This window comes from Ahaetulla prasina, chromosome 2 (assembly GCF_028640845.1).
Source record: "Ahaetulla prasina isolate Xishuangbanna chromosome 2, ASM2864084v1, whole genome shotgun sequence".
Taxonomy (NCBI): Eukaryota; Metazoa; Chordata; class Lepidosauria; order Squamata; family Colubridae; genus Ahaetulla; species Ahaetulla prasina.
In genome coordinates, this window is record NC_080540.1 from 144,449,001 (window position 1) to 144,470,812 (window position 21,812).

Sequence of the window (21,812 nt, forward strand, 5' to 3'; positions counted from 1 at the left end):
TATGGCACGTGTGCCACAGGTGGCATGCAGAGCCATATCTGTGGGCATGCGAGCATTGCCCTTGCTCAACTCCAGCACGCATGCACACGCCCAGCAACTGATTTTCGGGCCTTCTGGGCCAACTAGAAGTCAAGATACAGGCTGTTTTCAGTCTCCAGAGGGCCTTCAAGGAGTGGGGGAGGCCATTTTTGCCCTCCCCAGGCTCTGGGGCTTGGGGAGGGTGAAAAACGGGCCTTCTGGACCCATTGGAAGAAATGGGCCATTTCCAGCCTCTGGAGGGCCTCTGGGGAGGGTGGGGGAGGCTGTTTTCGCCCTCCCCAGACTTCAAGGAAGCCTCTGGAGCCTGGGGAGGGCGAAAAATGGGCCTACTGGGCCTACCAGTAATAAGCAGGGGGAGCACGGGGGGGTGTAGTGTGTGCATGCATGGGGAGGGCAGGGCACGGGGGGGGCATTGAATTATGGGTGTGGACACAGATGTGCACACACACACCCATGTTCCCCCGGCTTTTGGCACACGACGGCAAAAAGGTTAGCCATCACCGGTATAGGGTTTCCTGCTTGAGCAGGGGGTTGGAATAGAAGACCTCCAAGGTTCTGTCTAACTGTTATTCTGTCCTGTTTTGAGTTTGCACCAAGACTTCACTGAGAATTGCTGCTGCTGCTGCTGCAGATAAATCTTGAAGAAAAATTGTTGATAGAGGCCACTGGTATCTTGAAAGGCAAAAAGGAGAGGATGTGGCTGAAGAGTTCCCTAATATCTTTGTGTCCCTGGTAAATGCCCTTTAACATCCCCAGCCCCACCCTCAATTTACCCTGGACATTATGAGCAATAATCACAGCCACAGTTTTTCTATGCTACCAGTGAGACTGCTACAAAATGAAGACTACATCTTCTTGAGGGGAACGGTAGCCACAGATTATCTTCTACGACTGGCCTCTGTTTGCCAGTGACCATGTCTTCTTTCTATGTGTCATCCCAAATTTGAATATTATAGGACAGAGGTGTCATATATTGGTATGTAATATTATTTGCACTCTTTATAGAGAACAAGCTGAAATAAGGGTGATTTTCTTTAAAGATGGACCTCTACTATGCTTTCTAATTTAAAAATGGTTAAATTACTTGACAGCTCTTACTATATAGATTTCAAAATCATCCATACTCACTTGATAACAGAATAACAGAAGAGACCATGGAGGTCTTCTAGCCCAACCCCCTGCTCAAGCAGAAGACCCTATATAATTTCAGACAAATGGCTGTCCAAACTCTTAAAAACTTCCAGTAATGGAGCACCCACAACTTCTGAAGACAAATTGTTCCACTGGTTAATTGTTCTCACTGTTAGGAAGTTTCTCCTTAGTTCTAAGTTGCTTCTCTCACTGATTAGTTCCCATTCATTGCTTTCAGGGGGTTTAGAGCAGGGGTCTCCAACCTTCGCAACTTTAAGACTTGTGGACTTCAATTCCCAGAATTCCTCAGTCAGCTTTGCTGGCTGAGGGACTCTGGGAGTTGAAGTCCACAAGTCTTAAAGGGACCAAGATTGGAGACCCCTGGTTTAGAGAATAGGTTGACCCCTCTTCCTTCTGGCAGCCCCTTTTAGATATGGCAACACTGCTATCATGTCGCTCCTAGTCCTTTTCATTAAACTCTCTCAATACCCAATAGTCAGAGCTCGCTCAATATCTGTTCTGTCCCCCTTCGCCTCCATCCGAGCGAAGGCTTAATTAGCCGGCACTGGCAGCTCTGGCAGCAAAATAGCGAGCATCTGCCAAGTGTCTCTGTTATCTCCCTCGACGCCGATGAGTCACCCAGGAATAAGCTTCAGCTCTTAGTTAAGCAGTTAATTTGCCTGCTACGAAGAGGCACAGCAGCTCTTGCTGCCTTTATATCCTGTGGGGTGTGGCTCCATGACTCAGCACTTCCTAGGCCTGCCCCACCCCTGCTTCTGTTGTTCCCGCCTCTCCTGCCTACGAAACCTAGGGTCCAGCCAGGCCTGATTGCCATCAGCTGGGTCTGGAGGCGTGGCCTGTGGGGGAAAGAGTCAGGGGACGGAGGCCTCGTTATCTCTTCCACCTGGCCTGCCTCTGGCTCCTGGAGTTGAGCCAGGGAAGCCAGTGCTCCCAAGGTAAGTCCTGATGGCCTTTCCCCCTCACTTTCCAAGTCACTTTCTGGCAGAGGGCCCTGCTCAGGGGGTGCAGACACAACAATATCCACCATGTTCTTTTGGTTAATATTTTGCTTTCTATTTTTTCCCCAGTGGAGCAAAAACGAAGTTTTATCCTTTAGCATTTTAAAAGCCTTGGAAAAGATACTCCAGTTACGAGCTTTACAAACTAGCCTGGAAATTCCCCATCCATTCCACATATGTCAATAGTTGAAAAGTGCATGAGACCATTTTAGTTCAGTCGCATTGTATTGCTACCTCCAGAGTGCAGGATGAGGTCCCACGCTTCTTAAATAGCAGACTTAATGCAATATACTCAGAAACTGACAGATTAAGGTGATGTTGAATGCTCATCACATCCTACTTATACTCCAAACATAAGAGTGTTCACTTCCCATTCATTTTTAAAGGACTATTCAAACACCCTTTTATCTCCACTAAACAGCCTGCTATGTATTTGAAGACATTTTATTTTTTGTTTCTACAGACCCCTGGGGGGAAGAAAGAAAGGGAAGGGAAGAAAAGGGAAAGACAAAAAGGGGGAAGGCAAGTATTTGGGAGCACTGATATATAAAGATGCAAAAGCTTATATGCCAGTGAATGACTTCAAACTGACTCCGACGCATTCATCTTCCCAAGAAGAATTAAACTCAGTGTGATTTCATTTTAATAGCAGCAGAAGAAAAAATACTACTGTGCAGGACTAAGTTCCTAACCTTTGATGGTGGAATAGAGAGGGGGGAAGGGAATCACTTTCTTCACCCATGTGGTTTAACTCTGCGTATCCATCTGTTATGTCCGGTTCATCAATTAAGGTGACCTCACTAAAGTTGAGACGGTGGTTTAATAAAGACAGCAATCTATTTAAATGCGGGGAACCATTTGCAGCTTTATTTTAACTTACAACACGGGCCTCCATCTTAGGTGCTCAGTGTGGTGTTTTTTTCCCTCAAGGTAGGACTGAAGTCGCCTCTCGTGTGGAAAATAATAAATGCAATGGGGAGATGGATGAGGGAGGAAGTGCCCAAGGCCGCCTTGGGAATCACACAAAGCGACAGGCATCTGAGTCAAACAAATGGTCTAGATTGGCACTCTCAAGGCTGGCCACCCAGGGATAGCGGCCTTAAGTGACAGATGGCAAATACATGGTCAAAGTCATGTTGGAACGCCAGCTGACGGGCCCAGACGAGCCACAAAATTAACAGCAAGGGAACTGAATACAGGGTTTAGGTTGAAAGGGCTAACAATGGCTGGGAAGCTACCCTCACAGTCCTGCTTCAGGCCCAGCGTTCAAGTACATGACTGGTGTAGGCACCCCGGGACATCCTCTCCCCAGCATTGTGCGCTGAGGGGATAGTAGCAGATTGTCATTTTCAACTTAGGAACAAAACAAGTTCCATTTATCAAGTCAGACACCAGCCCTGCACTGTTTCACAGGTTTCATTTATCCTGAATGGGGAAATGATATATAGCCCCATAGGCCAGATCAGCATCCTATTTATAGCTCTTCAAGGACCCCAAGTTTATAGAGCTGAACTAGAGGGGACGGTGACAAAATGGCCTGTGAATATTTGGAAATTTGCTTTGGGGAGATTTGGATTGTTTTAAAGGCAGAATGTGGACACAAGGCAGAGTATCCTGGCTTGCTGGGCCAAACTTTCTATTATGCTCAACATACGCTTACCAACGCTTCCTATAGCTCTTCCTAGATCGGCCTATAGCCATTTATAGGCTGACCCTAACATTTATCCAAAGTCCTGCGTCTAGAATCAGAGCCAATTTGTGCAGAACTAGCTAATCAATTGGTAAAAAACTATTATCACTAAGGAAAATAGCAAATCCTATCAATATACCTGACCATTCTCTTCAGATCTAGAATCTATAGGTTGCATGAAGCTTTAGACCAAATGTTTCCTGGGAATACTTAACGATTCTTAACTATTCCAAGATGTTTAAGAATAGAGGTCGATTTAAATATCTTAAAAAATTACTTTAAGATATTTAAATCAATCTCTATTTTTAAACATCTTAGGTTTCAAGCTTAAATGCATGAGCCGGCAAAATGATCTGTTTCTCCATGATTTCAGTCACATTAAGGCACTTGTACATTTATTTTCACCCTGATAACTGCTTCCAGCTGTCCATAAAGTTAATACATTCATTTGCAGTTTATACCTTCACAGAATTTCATTTTTGTTGACACTGGAGTTTCTAGAAAAATCTCTTTAGAATCTGAAGTGAGTCTAACTCTACCACCCCGCCCCTCCCCCCACTCACACACGAAGTAGAAACCAGAACAAATAGGTTTTATTAATTTGAAAAATATAAAAAATTTTAATAAAGGCTACATCTCTTAATTACAATAATTATTGTACCAAGTATTTTTTTTCTTTAAATGAAACTCTTTATAATGCATAATTTACAGTTTAAGTAGAACAAACATCATGGCAAAAGTCATAAAGTACAAGAGTTGTAGTAAAAAGGCATAAAATATACTATACATAAATCCCTTAAACAACGAAGGGAGAGTAGAGACCCTGAACACAGGGCAAAACATGGCATATTAATACCATGCAGGCACAGGTACTGTACTGACTGAAGTGTGTTTTTTTCCCTTAAAAACACACACACACTAGAGAGCATCTATTAACAGTATTTTCCCCATCCCGTTTTTTACATTATATACATCATATTGTACAAACAAAATGTAACATTGTCAGAAAATGCACATATTAAAACACACACACATACACACAAACACACAAAGTTGAAGTTAAATGTATTTCTAAGTTAGGAGACGGCGTTTCTTTGTTCCAGTGCATACAATCAAGACAAGAGGAGAACTGGTCTGCATATTTCAGCCAACATCCAAGACACACATACACAACACATGCATACTGTGGCAGTGTGCATTAAAACAGGTCTTCCGGACGTAGTCTCGGAAACCAGCTAGCTCATCCACCATTCATGGTCCAGGAAGCAACTGAAAGAGGCTGAGATATCCAAGAGTAGAACAGCTGGAAGGTTACCACCCACCAATTTATTGATTTTGTAATATTCCTGGGGAACAACTACCGTCATAATGATGATGATGCATCCAAAATTATATTTTAACCCTGCAGGAACTTCAAGCTGTTCAGAGTTGCTACAAGACACCAATTCATAGCTGCTATGCCCTTGAGTGGTGGTTACAGTTAAGATGGGGCATCCCATTGCACAGTCTGGCCTTTTAATTATAGCTGTAAAGCTGAAAGTGCCCTGAAAGAGTAATTTTTGTTGTTGTTTTTATAAAAAAGCACAGTCCAAATTTGGTGACTATCACTGTTAGCTATAGAGATGTAAGTTGGGTGCTTTCATATACAGTCTTCTCCTTCCATGATTGGGCTCTGCATCCCATCTCATTCTGATCTGGAAGACCTTAGAGACTACTTTTCTGAAGCAGGCATCAGAAACAATATCAAAAAAGAAAGCTATGCCTATTGATACCAAGGATAACTGACAAGGCCCCAACATTGTTATTATTACCTACAGCTTGTAATTGTTGTTGTTATAGTTACCCCATCAGAACACCCTTAGCATTAGAGTGTGTACAATTTCTCCAGCCTACAGTTTGTAATTAGGCAATCAGATGTACTGTGGACACTTAACAGTCTGTCCCCTCTCCTGCACACAATCTTTACATTTATTTTACTGCCACCCTTTGGAATCTGGTTTTCCCATTTTCCTTTTTTGGGACTTATCCCAAAAGCAGTAGTACCTTTCCCATAGCGCCTCTCATTAGAACCATGCTGAGCTTCAAACTGTATTAGAATTCAAATTGTCCAGTCAGGTGATCATTGGGACTCTAGAGTTTCCAAACCAACAGCTCTTTTGCTGTGTTGGCTTCTGGAATTCTGGAAACGTTGATGGTCTCGGAGGAGGGAATGGTTACTCTGCAGCATGATTAAATCCAAAATAGGAATGGGGAAAAGATGGCGAGGGAAAGAGCGTGAAGATCTACGAAGTGCTCCTGATCTCCTAGAGCAGTGATTCTCAATCTTTTTAACACTTCTGTGGCCATGGACCACCAAGACTTTAAAACTCAAGTTTTAAATCATAACATTTCTTCAAGCCTTCACAGAGCCCCTTATGACAACTTTGTAGCCCTCCAGGGATCTGTGGACCACAGGCTGAGAATTACTGTCCTAGAGATTGTTTTAGGCAATTGGGAATGTTTTCCCTGCACAAAAACTAGAGCATTGTTGATCAAAATATCCTTCTCTGTAGAATGGACTTCATCTTTTTCCTTTCCCATTCCCTTTCCAAAGAAATAAAACCACTGAAGATCGTACAATTCCAGTTGGTCTTCTAAGGTGGCAGAAACAAATGCTCATTTCAGGAAAGGACACATTTATTTAGATCGTGGAAACAATGTAAAAAATAAAATATAAAACACCCCTTTTTCTTTACATCACATCCCCTCTTTTCTCTGTCTTTTAAAGCAGCATAGCCATAAAATGGATTTAAAGGGAAAAAAACCCCTAGAATGTTCAATAAATATCAATAAGGATTATTATAAGGTAAGCTATACACAGTTTCTAAACCATTAAGTACAGGATCGTTAGGAAGCCATATATTTCTATATGCAAGTCTCTCAGAACATCATTCTGCATCTTCAAATCACCTAGAGCGACCATATTTTTAATAAATAGTTCAGAGTTGTTAACATCTTGGCATCCAGCTCAATAGACACATCTTTTTTTTTGCTAAGGCTGATTTGGCAAAGTCTTCATAGACCTCAGTGTTGTGTTGTGTTTTGTTTTGTTTTTGTTGCTTCTTCATGGGTTCAAACCTTCCTTCAAAAACTTTGCTTGGTGGTTTTACATCCAAAGGCCAGCATCCATAGCTTATATCTTCTTAAATATGCTAACATAGACTATGCCACTTAGAACCAGTCAATCAGAACCAGTCAATCAATCCTCTCAACTTTTCCGAGAATTCTGCCTTCATACATTGGCAGAATGGCATCATCGTTCCAGATTTCTTCGAAGACCGCCCCACAGTCAAATTCATCGCTTGCTTTTTTGAAGTAATACCTGAAATCAGTAAGACCAACATATACAAAATAAGTGGAGTGTATTTTGGAATCAATATATTTTTCACTGCAGCAAAAACACCCAACATTCCATATCTGGATTCCAAAAGGCAATTCAGTTTTCTTCCCAACTTCCAAATTCATATATTTCCAGATAGAGCAAATCAAGAAACAAAAACAAAACCACAATCTAGTTTGGTATCCTGTGTATTTGTGATTAGACCAGGCAGCTAAATCAAAGCAATTTAAAAAATTCCTCCAAGCAGGTGATATTGAATGGCATATGAATATAATCCATTAGGTTTGTTTCTGTCTGAATATAAGTGACTGGATCTTGGCTTGTTTGGGTTTCTATTGGATTTTTATGGTAATATATTTTGGCCACCTAATGAGAAGGAAGGACTCACTGGAGAAGAGCCTAATGCTGGGAAGAAGGGGACGGCAGAGAATGAGGTGGCTGGAAGGAGTCACTGAAGCAGTAGGCGTGAGCTTAAATGGACTCCAGAGGATGGGAGAGGACAGGAAGGCCTGGAGGAATGTTGTCCATGGGGTTGCGATGGGTCGGACAGGACTTCGCAAGTAACAACAACATTTTGAGCTGCCCAAGGTCAGCTGAGTCATGCAGTATCCAAATTGAATCAAATAAATGAATTACTAAATAAATAGCTGTTACCCATCATCAATTATTACTTTTTTGTCTTCTACAATCAAAGGCATTTGAGCCAATAGAGGTGATGATACAATTGCTTGTGATTGCTTTTGGTATGCCAAAAAATTTAAAATAAATATTACTTCTAAGAAGTGCTTTTACTTCTAAAGGTAATGTCTTGGTTGCCACTTTAACTATGCATATAGTTTACTGCAAAGGCATACATTATATAGCAGACCTGGGCATATAATAGCCCTCAGACCACATCTGGCCCTTTGAATGTCCCTGTTCAGCCACATGAGGTTAATAGGAAATAAAAAATAAAAAAAAATAAGAAAGTAAGTAAGTGTACGCCATGCATGCAATACAACTGCTTTGGTTTTATTTTGACGGTGATTGTTAATTTTTTTAAAAAATTTACTATGTGCATGTGGTTGTGCCTATGGATCTTCACAGTCCTATTGGTTTGGCCCTACACAAGAATCCTAGTTTCTCATGTGATCCCTTTGGAAAATTAATGGCCCGCTTCTTGGATTATAGTGACCAGGAGGTCTGTCTTGAGTACTCAACAAGTCTTGTGCTAATTGTAATACAAAGCCATTGCAAATATCCATGGACCATTAATGCTGCTGAAAGCTTCTGGAGGCAGTGGTGGATAACTACACAATAAATAGCTGTTCACATTATCCAAACTTCATCCACTAAAATGATTATGTCACTGATTTATGATCTACTTTGTCCTGCGCCTAGTAAAATTATCTTTGATGTGTGGTGTAATATGCAAATCAGAATAAAGCTTGTGAGCCAGAGCATGGTTGGTCACCCCATGTGTTGGAGACATTGGCAAGGGTGATAGCAGAGTGCTGGATCACCTAATTGTCAGTGAGCTCGCAACCAAGTCACAGGAGCCCTCCCAGAAGCTGCTGACAAAGCTTGAAGCAGAGCTATCATTTTGCAGGTTTTAAAATACCCTGATCTTTCCAAACAACACCATCATGTTTATTGCCCCTTCTCAGACTCAAAGTCTGGAACAAATGATCCAGTACAGTCTTCTCTTATTTTGGCATCATTCAAATCTATGGGCCTCAACTCTAGACTTTTCAGTCATATCCAATCTGAGATTTAAATGACATACCTCAGGAGGTTGGAGAAAGCTAATTTAGGATACATCTATATTGAAATATAAACAGCAGGGCACATATTATGAAGCACTACAGCAGGGGTGTCAAACTCGTGGCGTCACGATGGCGTCATGTAATATATTGAGACTTCTTTCCCCTTCGCTAAACTGGTGTGGGTGTGGCTAGTATGTGACGCATCCGGCCCACAGGCCATGAGTTTGACAGCTCTGCCCTATAGTAAAAAGAAGCCAGAACCTTCCCAGATGTTGCTGAAACAACAAAGGCCAGCAGCCCATGCAATCAAGAGAAAGGATTGCTGGGAGTTGTAGTCCAGCAATATTCAAACTATCTCTTTTCCTGTTTATGCGGAGAGTTAACATAGAAAAGCACTTTTTAAAAAATTATAAGGTGACTGCATTAGGACCTTGATTCTCTAAAGATCAATCAGCCCTTCTATCAGGAAATGACTTCAATTTTCTGAATAATATCAATTGCAGACTTGCCATTTATCATCTGTGAATCAAGTACGACTAATTTCATTTGTCCACTTCTGTTTAATGGGCAGCCCCCACAAGAATAATTCCCTACAGCAATAAACCAGCTCCTGAACTCCAAGAAATATCCTGGATAGACAAGTGCATGGTCAGCCAACTGAACAGCGGCTAAGAAAAGTTATTGGAAAAGAGAGAGTGAAAGTGAGAGGGGGAGAGAGAGAGAGAGAGAGAAAGAGAAAGAGGGAGGGAGAGAGAAGTACTTTGAATGGATCAGTAAATTAAAAAAGAAAGTGGGGGGGGAGACACCCTTTGAAGTCATTCATAGGTATTGGCAGGAGGAGCAGAGTTTTTCTTCGCCAAGCATTTGATTTAAGGAAACAAAAATCTAAAACAAAACCAATTATTAATCTGTTCCTTAGAGCATCACTCCTGCCGTTTAGAATCTTTCATTATAGTGCAAATACTTTTCATTTCCTTTTTGTTGCTCTTGGGAAACCGTTCAAGCCTCTGCCTCTTTCTGAAACAAGAGACCAATGCAGAATCCCCACTTTCAAAGCCACAGAGAGGTTACGGCATTCATGCGCCGATATTTCTTAGCAGCTCTTACATAATGAGCAATCTTGGCTTAGCGGGCAATATTTGACACCGAAAGGTCACGCAGCAGTGTCCCCGCTCTCCCTTTCTTTGGCTTGGGAGCATAGATCACAAAGCCAGGGCTCACCCAGACAAAAAAAGCACCCCTTCCCTTCTTGTGTCAAACAGTAAGGACCCCTCTATTATCCTGAATTAGACCGTTCAGCTTCTTGATTAAAGGTTCCTTTTATCCACCCGTCCAACTTACTGCCTCCTTCTCAGGCTGCTTAATTGCATATGCACCAAATGAAGGCCTTCCATTCAGAGAGTTAGCATTTCGGGAGCCTGCTTGTCTACTACCACAGACACAGACAGACACATGGCCCTCGGTGCTCCCAGGCTGGGCTGTCGTCTTCCCTGAGCTGTCATCCTTCCCATCATCAGCAAGGGAGCTTTCTCACCAGGTAGACACCAAAGGAAGAAAGCAAACATTTGCTGAACACAAACAGCTCTCCAAGAATGGGGAGATGGATCAATCGATCGGGCCAATCGACGTTACCACGGATTGGAAAGCTTTATGATTTGATTTTTTTTAAAATGCCCCATCCTAAAGCAGGAGTCTCCACCCTTGGCGACTTTAAGACTTGTGGACTTCTACTCCCAGAATTCTGGGAGTTGAAGTCCACAAGTCTTAAAGTCGCCAAGGGTGGAGACCTCTGTCCTAGAGGACGGGGAGGACATTTTGAATGTTTTCTTTGTCAAGTAGATCCCTTCTTTTGGAATGGAACTCGAGAACTTTGGATTGAGAGGGAAGATCAGTGATGGTACCAACCTGAGGTTTCTTTTATCAGGTTTGGGTTACACAGATCCAGGCAGTCCTTGACTTATGACCACAACGGAGCCCCAAATTTCTGTTGCTAAGCAAGGCAGTTGTGAAGTGAGTTTTGCCCCTACTTGTCACGGTTGTTAAGTGAGTCACTGCAGTAATAATGTTGTTGAGTGAATCTGGCTTCCCCATGGACTTTGCTTCTCAGAAGGTCACAAAAGGTGATCACGTGACTCTGACACACTGCAAACCTCATAAATACAAGCCAGTTGCCAAGTATTCAAATTTTGATCACGTGACCACGGGGATGCTACCATGACAGAAAGTGAGAAAAATGTTCATAAATCACTAAATGTCTGTGGAGATTCTCAGTCATCTAGGTCATGGTTGTCCCAAAGGTGCATTTTCAAGAGGCAACTGGATTTTCTGGTGTGTGTTTTTTTTCTTTGAAGAGGTTTCACTTCTCATCCAAGAAGCTTCTTCAGCTCTGAATTCAGCTCTTCTTCAGAGCTGAAGAAGCTTCTTAGATGAGAAGCGAAACTTCTTCAAAGAAAAAACAGGAAGTCCAGTTGTCTCTTGGGGAAAAAAAGCACCTTTGGGACATTCATAATTCGTTTTTTTCATTGCTGTTGTAACTTTGAACAGTCACAAAACCGGATGGTTGTAAGCCTGAGGACTCTGTGTAGTATAAGATCTCTGACTCAAATGAGGAAACCGTTTAGTCCTTTTTCCTCCCCTTTCGCTACTTCCAGATGATCCCAGGAATGTAACCAAATCCATTCATTTCAACTAAGCCAGGACTGTCCCTCTGCAGAGCCCCCTTTCCTGACCCCAAACTGAAGTACAATGAGACTTCCTTCTAGAAATCCCGCAAGCCAGCAGGCGGGGGAGGGGAGGGCGGGAGGAAAGCCTTTGAATGAGGCACAAAAAGGACTTTTGCTTAGTTTTATCTCCTCCCTTCCAAGAGGATAAACAGCTGTAGCAATAACTTCCCCCTTGATCTCAGGCCCTGGCAGCGTTGACAAAATTCTTTGTTTGAACACCACATTTTATTTTCTTGGGGGCAGAAGGGGGAACAAGACACAGTGTGATGTTTTCCATAACTGCAAGTTAATTTCTCACAGAGAAGGGCAAAAGGAGGGAGAACACAAGGGAGGGAGGGAACCCAGACTGAATATCGTTCCCTCCAGGGTGGATCTGATTTAAATCAAGTCGATTTCAATCATGATTTAAATCACTAGTGAAAAGGCTTGATTTAAATCAAGTCGATCTAAATCATAATTTTTAAAGAGCAACTGTCATCTCTGTCCCGCAGCGGCTCCTCCTCTGACCCGCTGTTGACTCACCGACCGTCCCAATATTGCAGAATACACAGCCTCATGCTACAGAACTAAGCTCCATTTCATGTGGAATAGACTAAATTATTAATGCATCTTAAATAGAAAACTATCTTTAGATAGATTTTTACTCCAAAAGCATTTTATTAAAATAAATTTGATAAAAAAAATTTAAAAATCTGATTTAAATTTTTAAATAATCAGATTTTTTTTATTTATTTTTTTTAAAAAAACATTGATTATTATTCAACGTTTCCCTCAAATATCTCTCTCTCTCTCACAATCTCTCAAAATCCATCGGGAGGTCCCGATTTGCTCACTGAAGTGAATTTCCCATTGAAAGGCCACTTGTCGAGCAACTTCTGCTACTCCCCCCCCCAACTCCTACCTGTCATTCTCCTTTCTCCTGTATCTGGCAACCTAACAGGCTTGTAAGGCTGGGCTTCCTCTCTTTGCTCTTGCTGAGATACCCTACCCAGCTCAGATTGTGTGTGGAGTGTGTCTTTGTGAATGTGTGAGAGTAGGGGACAAACCTGAACTCTACTCTTTCTCTTTAAGCCGCAAGGGTGCCCTAAATCCGCCCCGCAGAGCACTCTGTACTGACTGAAATCACCCAACAACAAAAAACACAAAACAAAAAACCCGAGGCACCTAGGTTGCAAACTGACTCATTCAATCAAGAATGTGGAGTGTCAGCCATTGATGCATGTCTTTGTGTCTTAAAATGAAAGGCACAGGCTTCAAAGACATGCTTATTAAGAGGGCCTTAGAACAAAATCAATGCCAGATGTGACCAGAGTGAGTAGCTAGTCCTTCCCTAAGCAATCACTGCTATTCCGGGCAGAATGGCCCTCTTCCCTGAAGGTCACCTGCAGTTTCACTCAAAGTCCAGCCAAAAGGAGGTGGGGGGAATCAAAGCTCAGATCAAAATGATTCCCTGGGGGTACAACACATTTAGATAATTAGTTTCACCTTGTGTCTGTGCAAGATAAAAACACATACACATACACACCAGATTTGGGCCTATGTTTCTTATGTATACAGATGTAACAAAAATAAATTTAAAAAAAAAAAACTTCATCACGGTCCTGTTAATGTATGGGGTAGTCCTCAACATAGGACCATAATTAAGCACAAAGTTTCCATTATTGAGCAAGACAATTTTGCCTCATGTTATGACCTTTCTTGCCACAATTCTTAAGTGAATCACTGCAGTTGTTCAATTAGCACCACGGTTGTTAAGTGAATCTGGCTTCCCCATTGACTTTGCTTGTCAGAAGGTTGCAAAAGGCGATCCACTTGACCCTGGGACACTGCAACCGTCATAAATACATGCCAGTTGCCAAGCGTTTCAATTTTGATCACGTGACCATGGGGATGCTGTAACAGTAGTAGGTATGAAAAACGGTCACCAGTCGCTTTTTTCAGTGCCATTGTAACTCTGGTCACTATACGAATGGTTGAAAGTCGAGCCAATAATTACATCATGCCAAGGTTCAAGTTGCAATGCTCAGAGTGTTTTTGAGTTTAGGTGGAGCACTTTTCGTGACATCCTATTCCCCCCCCCCACCCGATGTTGTCTAAAAACAAGGACTGCCACTACGCTGCACCATGGTTAGGATTGTTAACTTCAGAGCCTGCTGAGAACAAATCAGGGCCTGTCTCTGTAGGGAAAAGATGCTTTTTAAAAAAAAAAAAAATCTCATTCAGTGGGCCAAGACTTTTGGGCCTGTGGCTACTGAACATTTATCGCTTCCATCTTTGCAAAGATGGAAAGGCCCAGATATCTTGGCCCACACAGACATAATGAACATATGAGAATTCCATTACACGCACTGTGCCAGCTGGGATTTTAAAAAACGGTCATGCCTACTGTCCTTACAGATGAGCTCCTGTAAAGCTGTAAGGGTGGTGTTTCCTAATGAAAGCTAGGCTACAAGTTGTGGGCTGCTAAATAAACATTATCCACGGGTCATTGTATGAAAGTGGTTACCTCTGAGCTTTTATCTTATGCTATACTGAACATAAGCCATGTGAAGACCTAGTACAATAGGTATGCAGCAGTGGTGGGTTCCAAATTTTTTTACTACCGGTTCTGTGGGCGTGACTTGGTGGGCATGGCAGGGGAAGGATACTGTAAAATCTCCATTTCCTCCCCACTCCAGGGGAAGGTTACTGCAAAATCCCCATTTCTTTCCTATCAGCTGGGACTCGGGAGGCAGAGAATAGATGGGGGCAGGGTCAGTCAGAGGTGGTATTTACCGGTTCTCCGAACTATTCAAAATTTTCGCTACCAGTTCTCCAGAACTGGTCAGAACCTGCTGAAACCCACCTCTGGTATGCAGTAGGGTTTGGAACCATGGCCTTCCATGTGGGGTTTGAATGGGACTCACCCCAGATTCAGCCAGAATGGCCAATTTTAAGGAAAATGGGAGTTGGTCTAATTGTAGCTAGAAGGCCCCAGATTCCCATCTTGGGAGGATATTCAATCTTCATATCTACACTAACAGGGTGGTTATCACAAGGGTAAGCAAATCTCTCTCCATCAGACTAGCCCATCTCCCTCTTACTAAAGATAGTCCTCCACCTATAACATTTAGTGACTGAAGTTACAACAGGGCCGAAAAAGGTGACTTATGACCTTTTTTCACACTTACGACCGTTGCAGCATCCCCATGGTCACGCGATCAAAATTCTGATGCATGGCAACTAGTTCATATTTATGATGCTTGCAGTGTTCATGGGTCATGTGAGCCCCCCCCCCACTTTGCGGCCTTCTGGCAAACAAAATCAACAGAGAAGCCAGATTTGCTTAACAACCGTGTTACTAACTGAACAGTGATTTGCTTAACAATTGTGGCAAAAAATGGAGCAAAACTCACTTAACAGCTGTCTTGCTTAGCAATGGAAATTTTGGGCTCAATTGTGGTCATAAGTCGAGGCCTATCTATACTGCCAAAAGGCTGAAGATGGATTAAGCTACATTTTTAGCTTATGAGGCAGGGCTTCAGTGTGAATACAAAATTCAGAACAATATATATATATATAAAATCTCTATATCCAGTTTTAGTCTCAACAAAGATTACAGAGATTATAGATTATAGAGATACATTATATCTCTCGAAAGTCCATCTAAGGCTTTGGAGTAAGCTGTCATCACTGCTCTATAATAAGATTCTGAGACGCCATATTATTCCAGTGGGAGGTTAGGCAATAAGAGTCTTCACTACGCAAGTCCTTCTCAGTGTCTAACCTCCATTCACTCAATACCATCCACATAGTTTGGTTCTAGTGAATTAAATCAGGGAGCCCTTCATTTGAGGCTAGGATCAGGAAAGGAAGGGGAAACTCCCTGGCAGTGTTTCCATACTGGTGTTGCTTCCTACAAAGTACAAACCATAAGGAGTTCCTATCAGCCAACAGACAATTCTGGTAACAAATGAAGATATCCTTTGATCTGTAAAGATGGGCCTTAGGTATTCCAAGCATTTATATTCTAGTTTTGGCCAGGGCTAGGCAGCTAGTCAAAAGTACCTTAAGGTAGGGGTCTCCAACCTTGGCAACTTTAAGCCTGGCGGACTTCAACACCCGGAATTCTGGGAGTTGAAGTCCGCCAGGCTTAAAGTTGCCAAGGTTGGAGACCCCTCCCTTAAAGTGCATCCTTTTAAATGGCAGGTATTCATAAAATAATAACCAAGCAACAGAGGAAATCTCTGTAAATGTCAACTAACCCATCAGAGAAAAGCTGTCCAAAAATGCAGGCAGATGGAAAGCTGGTGCCAAAACCAGTCAGGGACAAGCAAATTTCTTTGGAGAGTAAGTTCCAAAAATACAGAGGTTCTTTCTCAAATCCCCATCATCTCTCCTACAAGGACAGAGAGACTAAAGTCTCCCCCCACTAGAGGACTTTGATGCCAATCCAGGCCCTGCCTTTAGAAAATAAATTTTCTTATTTAGAATGTTTTTTTAAAAAAACTTTTAAGGCAGGGGTCTCCAACCTTGGCGACTTTAAGACTTGTAGATTTCAACTCCTAGAATACCTCGAATTCTGGGAGTTGAAGTCCACAAAGTTGTCAAGGTTGGAAACCCCTGTTTTAAAGTGTAGATCTTCCAAAAAGACCTGTGACTATTTGGAAGTTTTGTTTCCAATGTCAGTGTGAGTCTAGCAATAATCTCAGGGTAGTTTATGAGCAATTAATAGACTAAATAAGTTCAAAGTTTTATTCCAATGCTTCCTAATGGGTTCTTTTTCACAAAACGTAGCAGCTTTGACTGGAATGATGTAAAAAAAAAAGGGAGGATTGCAGATTGTTCTTTCAGATTGATAATGGAAGATAGTAGCTGCAGCCCCCGGGTTGTTAACTTTTGGGTTAGATGGTCATATTGTGAAATGAAGCCCCACCTCTTCCAATGGAGCAATAAAGCATTCCTCAAGATGTTCTCTATCATCATCAGAGATAATAACTCCTGCTTAATATGTATGCCTCAGTAACAGGGAGATGGGACAAGCTGATTCTCTGAATAATTACATAGGAAGTCCTAAGATAAACCATAAGCCTTAGGAGGACTTTAAAAGTCAACCTAAAATAAGGAAGTAGACTGATAGATGGGTAAGAAAGTAGACAGGTCGGGAGATCAAAAGGTCCTGCTGATGTTATCTGCTAGGTAGATCTGCCCTCAGGACTTCACTAGATAATACACTCTAATTTTGGAATATCTACCCTCAAAAGAAGCCCCAACTCTTTCCTAACAGATGGCATTTGAGCAAATACTTCACTAAGTACAATAGTCAAAGTCAGTTAGCCATTGACATTCGTAGATTAGGTGTACAATATTTTGCATGACCAATTGGGACTTTGGTAACACTTGACTGTTTTCTGCAAAACTAAATCAATCAATACCAAAGGGGAAAAAACACGTTTTAGAGACCCTTCCCCTTATAAACAAGATGCAGGACTATATGTACTAATTTGTAACTATCAGATGCAGTCCCAACACTTTTATTTCTATTAGTATCTCCGTAGCTGATGACTGTCCTCTTACTTTTAATTATTTTTTTTAGGGCCCAAATGGTGAAATCAGGTAAAGTGTAACCAAACTGATGAAAGAAAGGAAACTTCTAAAGCAGCAGTGTATCATCGCAGAAAGGAAATAAGAACTTTGAAGAGATACCTATTATGCAAGTCTGTGACTTGCAAAAGGCAAGACAGCCGACAATCTCACATCTACTCACCAGATGAGATCTCAGTTCGGTTGCTGGAGCAACCGACCCACCTGCTGAGTACTATTGCTGGGTGGGTAAACATAAAGAAGTCAGAAAAACTTCATCTAGTGAACGAGTTGCAGCCAACCTTCAAAAGAGAACAATAAACCTTTCCTTGTGGGAGGCTGCTTACAAATACATCGTGGTTATTTTGGCAGTCAGTCTGTGCAAACACAAGAAAAAGAAGAAAGAAACCACAAAGATGCTTACCTATAATTTCCCTTTTTGCTCAGCTGCTCTTTAAAGTGCCCAAGTGTCAGGCTCGGGGCCTTTAACAGCCTCCTGTAGGGAATTTCTTCTCCACAGAAAAAATAAGTGACAACCAACTCACTAGGCTGGGAGGAGTGAACAACAGGGAGTTTCTTTGGTTCTTTGTGACTGAAACATAAAGGAGGGAGGAGAGAAAATAAGTATGGCTTCACAACATTTACAAAACATTTATGTCACACTCAGAGGCACAATTATACAAAGGCATAAAGAGTCAACTAACCACATCAAGTAATTGAAAAATTGAGGAAAGCAAAGCTGGAGACTTATTTGTGTATTAAACACTGAAGAATTTGTGGTAGCCTTCCTCATACCTGCTGTCTGACCTTGTGGACTTCAACCACCCTTCTTGTTATTAACTAGCCCCTCAATTTGGAAGGCGATTCCAACTCATGGCTCACTAAGCATTGCTGCTGGATCATTTTTTTAAAAATGGGAATTTTGACTGTGGAAAAAGGGTTAAAAACAAAAACCAAGGCATGTATTGTGCAAAGTTTTCAGTGGAGATATACAGTCTTTAATTATCAGCTTACAAAGACTGGCCAACTAGTTATTGTACATATTTGAAGTCTAAATATTTTGGAAAGGGATTTGCTCAACAGGGCAATGATGTCTGCAACCCTTGAAGATTCAACAAAGCAATCCTATATTGTTTTCATGTCCAGATGAAGGGGACATGAGTCTGCAGCTGTAGGATTATCCCAACCCTCAATTATTGGATGAATTTGGGCAGATTGCTCAGACCCTCTGGCAATTTTTCTGAGAAAGAACTTTCAGCTACATCAGGAGACACATGAGGTGAATCCCATGTGGACTGGTCACTGGAGCAGTTCAAGTGGTATACAATAATACAATGACACCAGCATTGCTTCAACCGTGGCCCCGTTTTACAAATGGATTTGTTCAGTTCAATTTGTTGGATACTCCGGTTGGTTTCCCCATTCTTGGATCTCCAATTTCATGTTGCTACAGTTAATTAGAGAAGTGAAGGGCAAATTGCACCCCTGAGTCTGCAAACAATCCTTAGACTAAAAATCCTTTTCAAGTGACAATTTGGTCCTTGGCACTGAGGGTGCCAGGATGATGGGGATGTTAAATAAGAGATGTCAGAAAGAGAAAGGAACAAGGGTTCTGAAGAAAGAGCCAACAAACATTCAATAAAAGAATCCTGAAACATGATAGGATTGGTAGGACTATTCACTATTTGTTTAAGATCTACCTCAAGATCAAGTAGTCCGTGATACAAAAAAGGTTGTGCTTGGTTCTTTAAAAGAGCAATGACAAATCCCGAGGCTGAATGAATTCATATATCACACCAAACCATAGCTTGTTTTCTGTGGGTTTTGGATTAATTTATACATATCTGGGTTCCCACTCCAGGGTAGGCTATGAAAGAGGGGTTTATAAATCACAATGACTGGAGTTGAACTAACTAAATACCAAGCAAAGAATAACTTTGTACAATATCTGAAACCACACAACAGTTCTCAGACACTGAAACTTTTACATGCGGATTCAGAGAACAAATATTGCTAAAGGAAGTGTTCCACTGAGAAAAAAAACCCCATCATATTACGTATAAATGTCTTGGCTAAGTACTGTCTAGAAAGCTTCAGAAAATTTATTTATTTTCTTGTGTTAATTTGTTATTAAAAATCCTCGATAAATATTCATGAAGATTTTCTCGGACTTTATGGGGAAACCCATAAAACTACTGGGTTTTACATGATTTCTAACTTTTTATATATTAAGTTGCTGACTATAGGCTTCAAATTCTACTTTATCAATGAGTCTGTTGTAATGTACAAGTTCTGTATTCCATATTAATTTTATGAAAATATTGGGTGAATTGTTACATGATCCTACACCAAGATTTCCTTATGGCTTGAATAAGCTCAAACAATCAAGAATAAGTCTTGCAGAGATACAAAATAATCATGGCTTATTTGACCATGACCAATCTCTGATTTGTCTTTTTTTTTTTTAGTTGGTTTTGTTTTACAATTCGGCGAACTGACTAGGTAAATGGATGGAGCCCCCAAACAATCCAAGAAGAAGCCAGGAACCCATAAACAAACCAAGTTTTTTTCCTGCACCTATTTAGTCACAGCCACAATCTCTACAACAACAAACCATGATATCAAACTATAGATTACAAATAAATCATGACTCTTTTGCAAAAGTGAGTTATCTTTTTCAAGACCAAGATGAAGAGGTTTAATTTCTCCTAGACCTATTATACCTCTCATTGCGTTTCAGTATGATAGCCCATTATATACTTTTGGACTCTATGCAAGAGTCGGGAATTAGAAACACACTTTTGTAGTGCTTCTTCTTCCTTTGCTACAGTGGCCAAATTATTCAGTATCTGTGTGAAACCATTAGTGAGATCATATGTCACCTGGAGTGAAATATTGCCATTATATACAGCATATCCATCCCAGGCTGAGCCAGAAATCCTGCAGAAGTCTTGACCCAGGGCTTAGAGGTTGTGAGGGCCTGGGTGAGTCAAAACAAGCTTAAATTAAATCCCTGCAAGTCAGTATTGCTCTATGCCTTATCCAAGTTCTGAGTTTGGCTCCAGAGGGAGATATATTATGCTAATAGAGGAGATCTACAATTAGGGGGACCTACAGGAAAGTGGCAGGTGCAAGGTATGGCTAAGAAAGCTTTTGCCTACCTCATGTTAGTGTGGGAAGTACAGGCCCATCTGAACTGGGAAACTCTGACTAAGAATATTAAGTGTGGGTCTGCCTCTGAAGATATCTCAGGCTTGGATACTACAGTTGTCCCAAAGTCCAGCAGCTAACCATCATATGGTCAATGCTGCAGGTGCCACATCGGTTGCTGATTCGCTGTCGATTCCAAGGGACTTACGGGGATATCCCTCTCTTGTGCATTCCTGTACCACGGACTTGACTTGCCGATGGTCTGTATCCCACGTGAATTGGGGGCTCAACAATGTGCTTTCTCAGTGGCAATTCCCATGGTGTAAAACACCTCACTTCCCTGTATATAGAACATACCCCAACTTTATTCCCTTTGGAAAACATCATATAGTTCAGCTGTTCTCCAGAGCTTTTGGGTGCTGATGGTGCGCAGGCTGCCTAATTAAAAATGTGATTGATTCATCTTCAGATTGTTTAAAGGGCTTCATTTTCATCACCTCTGACCGCTCACCAAAGTGCCTGGAACTAAGCAGCGATGCCCAGATTCCCCAGATTTACCCCATTGATTTGCCTAACTCCTGTTCTCCACAGGTGTGTGTGTGTGTTTGCGTTTGTGTGTGTATGGACAAAGACAGCGGTAAAGGAAAGAAATGAAAGGATCAACATTGTCTGAAGTTCTAAGATGGAATAGAAAAGTTATTTGTTTAATGGATGGCCCACATGGCCATTTCATAGCTATTTAATTTTTTTGATATCACTGTAGGATCTCTATCTGAGTCTCCACAATAATTTACAATGTCTATTTCATAGGGTAGGGGAAGCCTAAGGTCCACAACCCAAACTTTGAAAGTACTCTAACTTTCACATATGTATGTGCCATCAAACCATTCTCAGCTCCTAGTGACAGCATAGCTAGAGTCTCTCCATAACGTTCCATCCCTAACCTGGCCTTTCAGATCTTCCAATTCACCTACAATGCCAAGGAATTGGCATATATATTCAATATATGCATTCCTTTACACCAAACTAAATTTAGAAAGCCCTAACTTGTGTGGAACAGCACATCAAAAACTGCCACTGTTTTTGTATCTCGGACCTGAAACAGACATGCCACATCTGTTTTGATACTTTGACACCACTGTCAAAGGGAAGAGACAGCCAAGTTCTGGTTCCACCTTAGGAACCTCAAGAAGACAGAACCTGTTGCAGAAATAAGAGTCTTCAGTGGCATGAAGACAAGGCCGTCTCTGAGACAAGCCAGACTTGGCACATCTAAAGGTCACCAAAGGCTACTCTGCCATAATTTTTTCTTCCTAATTTGTTCCAAGTCTTTGTAGAGTGGTTTCAGGAAGCAAAAAAAAAAAAGCACTAGCA

The 21,812-nt window shown here is 41.6% G+C and overlaps 1 protein-coding gene across 8 annotated transcripts in view; it reads right to left on the reverse strand.

Moving 5' to 3' along the window:
- Positions 1-4,480: 4,480 nt before the first annotated feature.
- AXIN2 (axin 2) overlaps positions 4,481-21,812 on the reverse strand; it is a 53,061-nt gene continuing 35,729 nt past the window's right edge. For all 8 annotated transcript variants that reach the window (XM_058169487.1, XM_058169489.1, XM_058169492.1 and 5 more), the window contains 2 exons: positions 17,713-17,880; positions 4,481-7,240 (listed from right to left, as the gene is read on the reverse strand). In XM_058169487.1, coding sequence (XP_058025470.1) covers positions 7,114-7,240; positions 17,713-17,880 — 295 coding nt within the window. In that variant the 3' untranslated portion in view covers positions 4,481-7,113. The remainder of the gene's footprint in view (positions 7,241-17,712; positions 17,881-21,812) is intronic.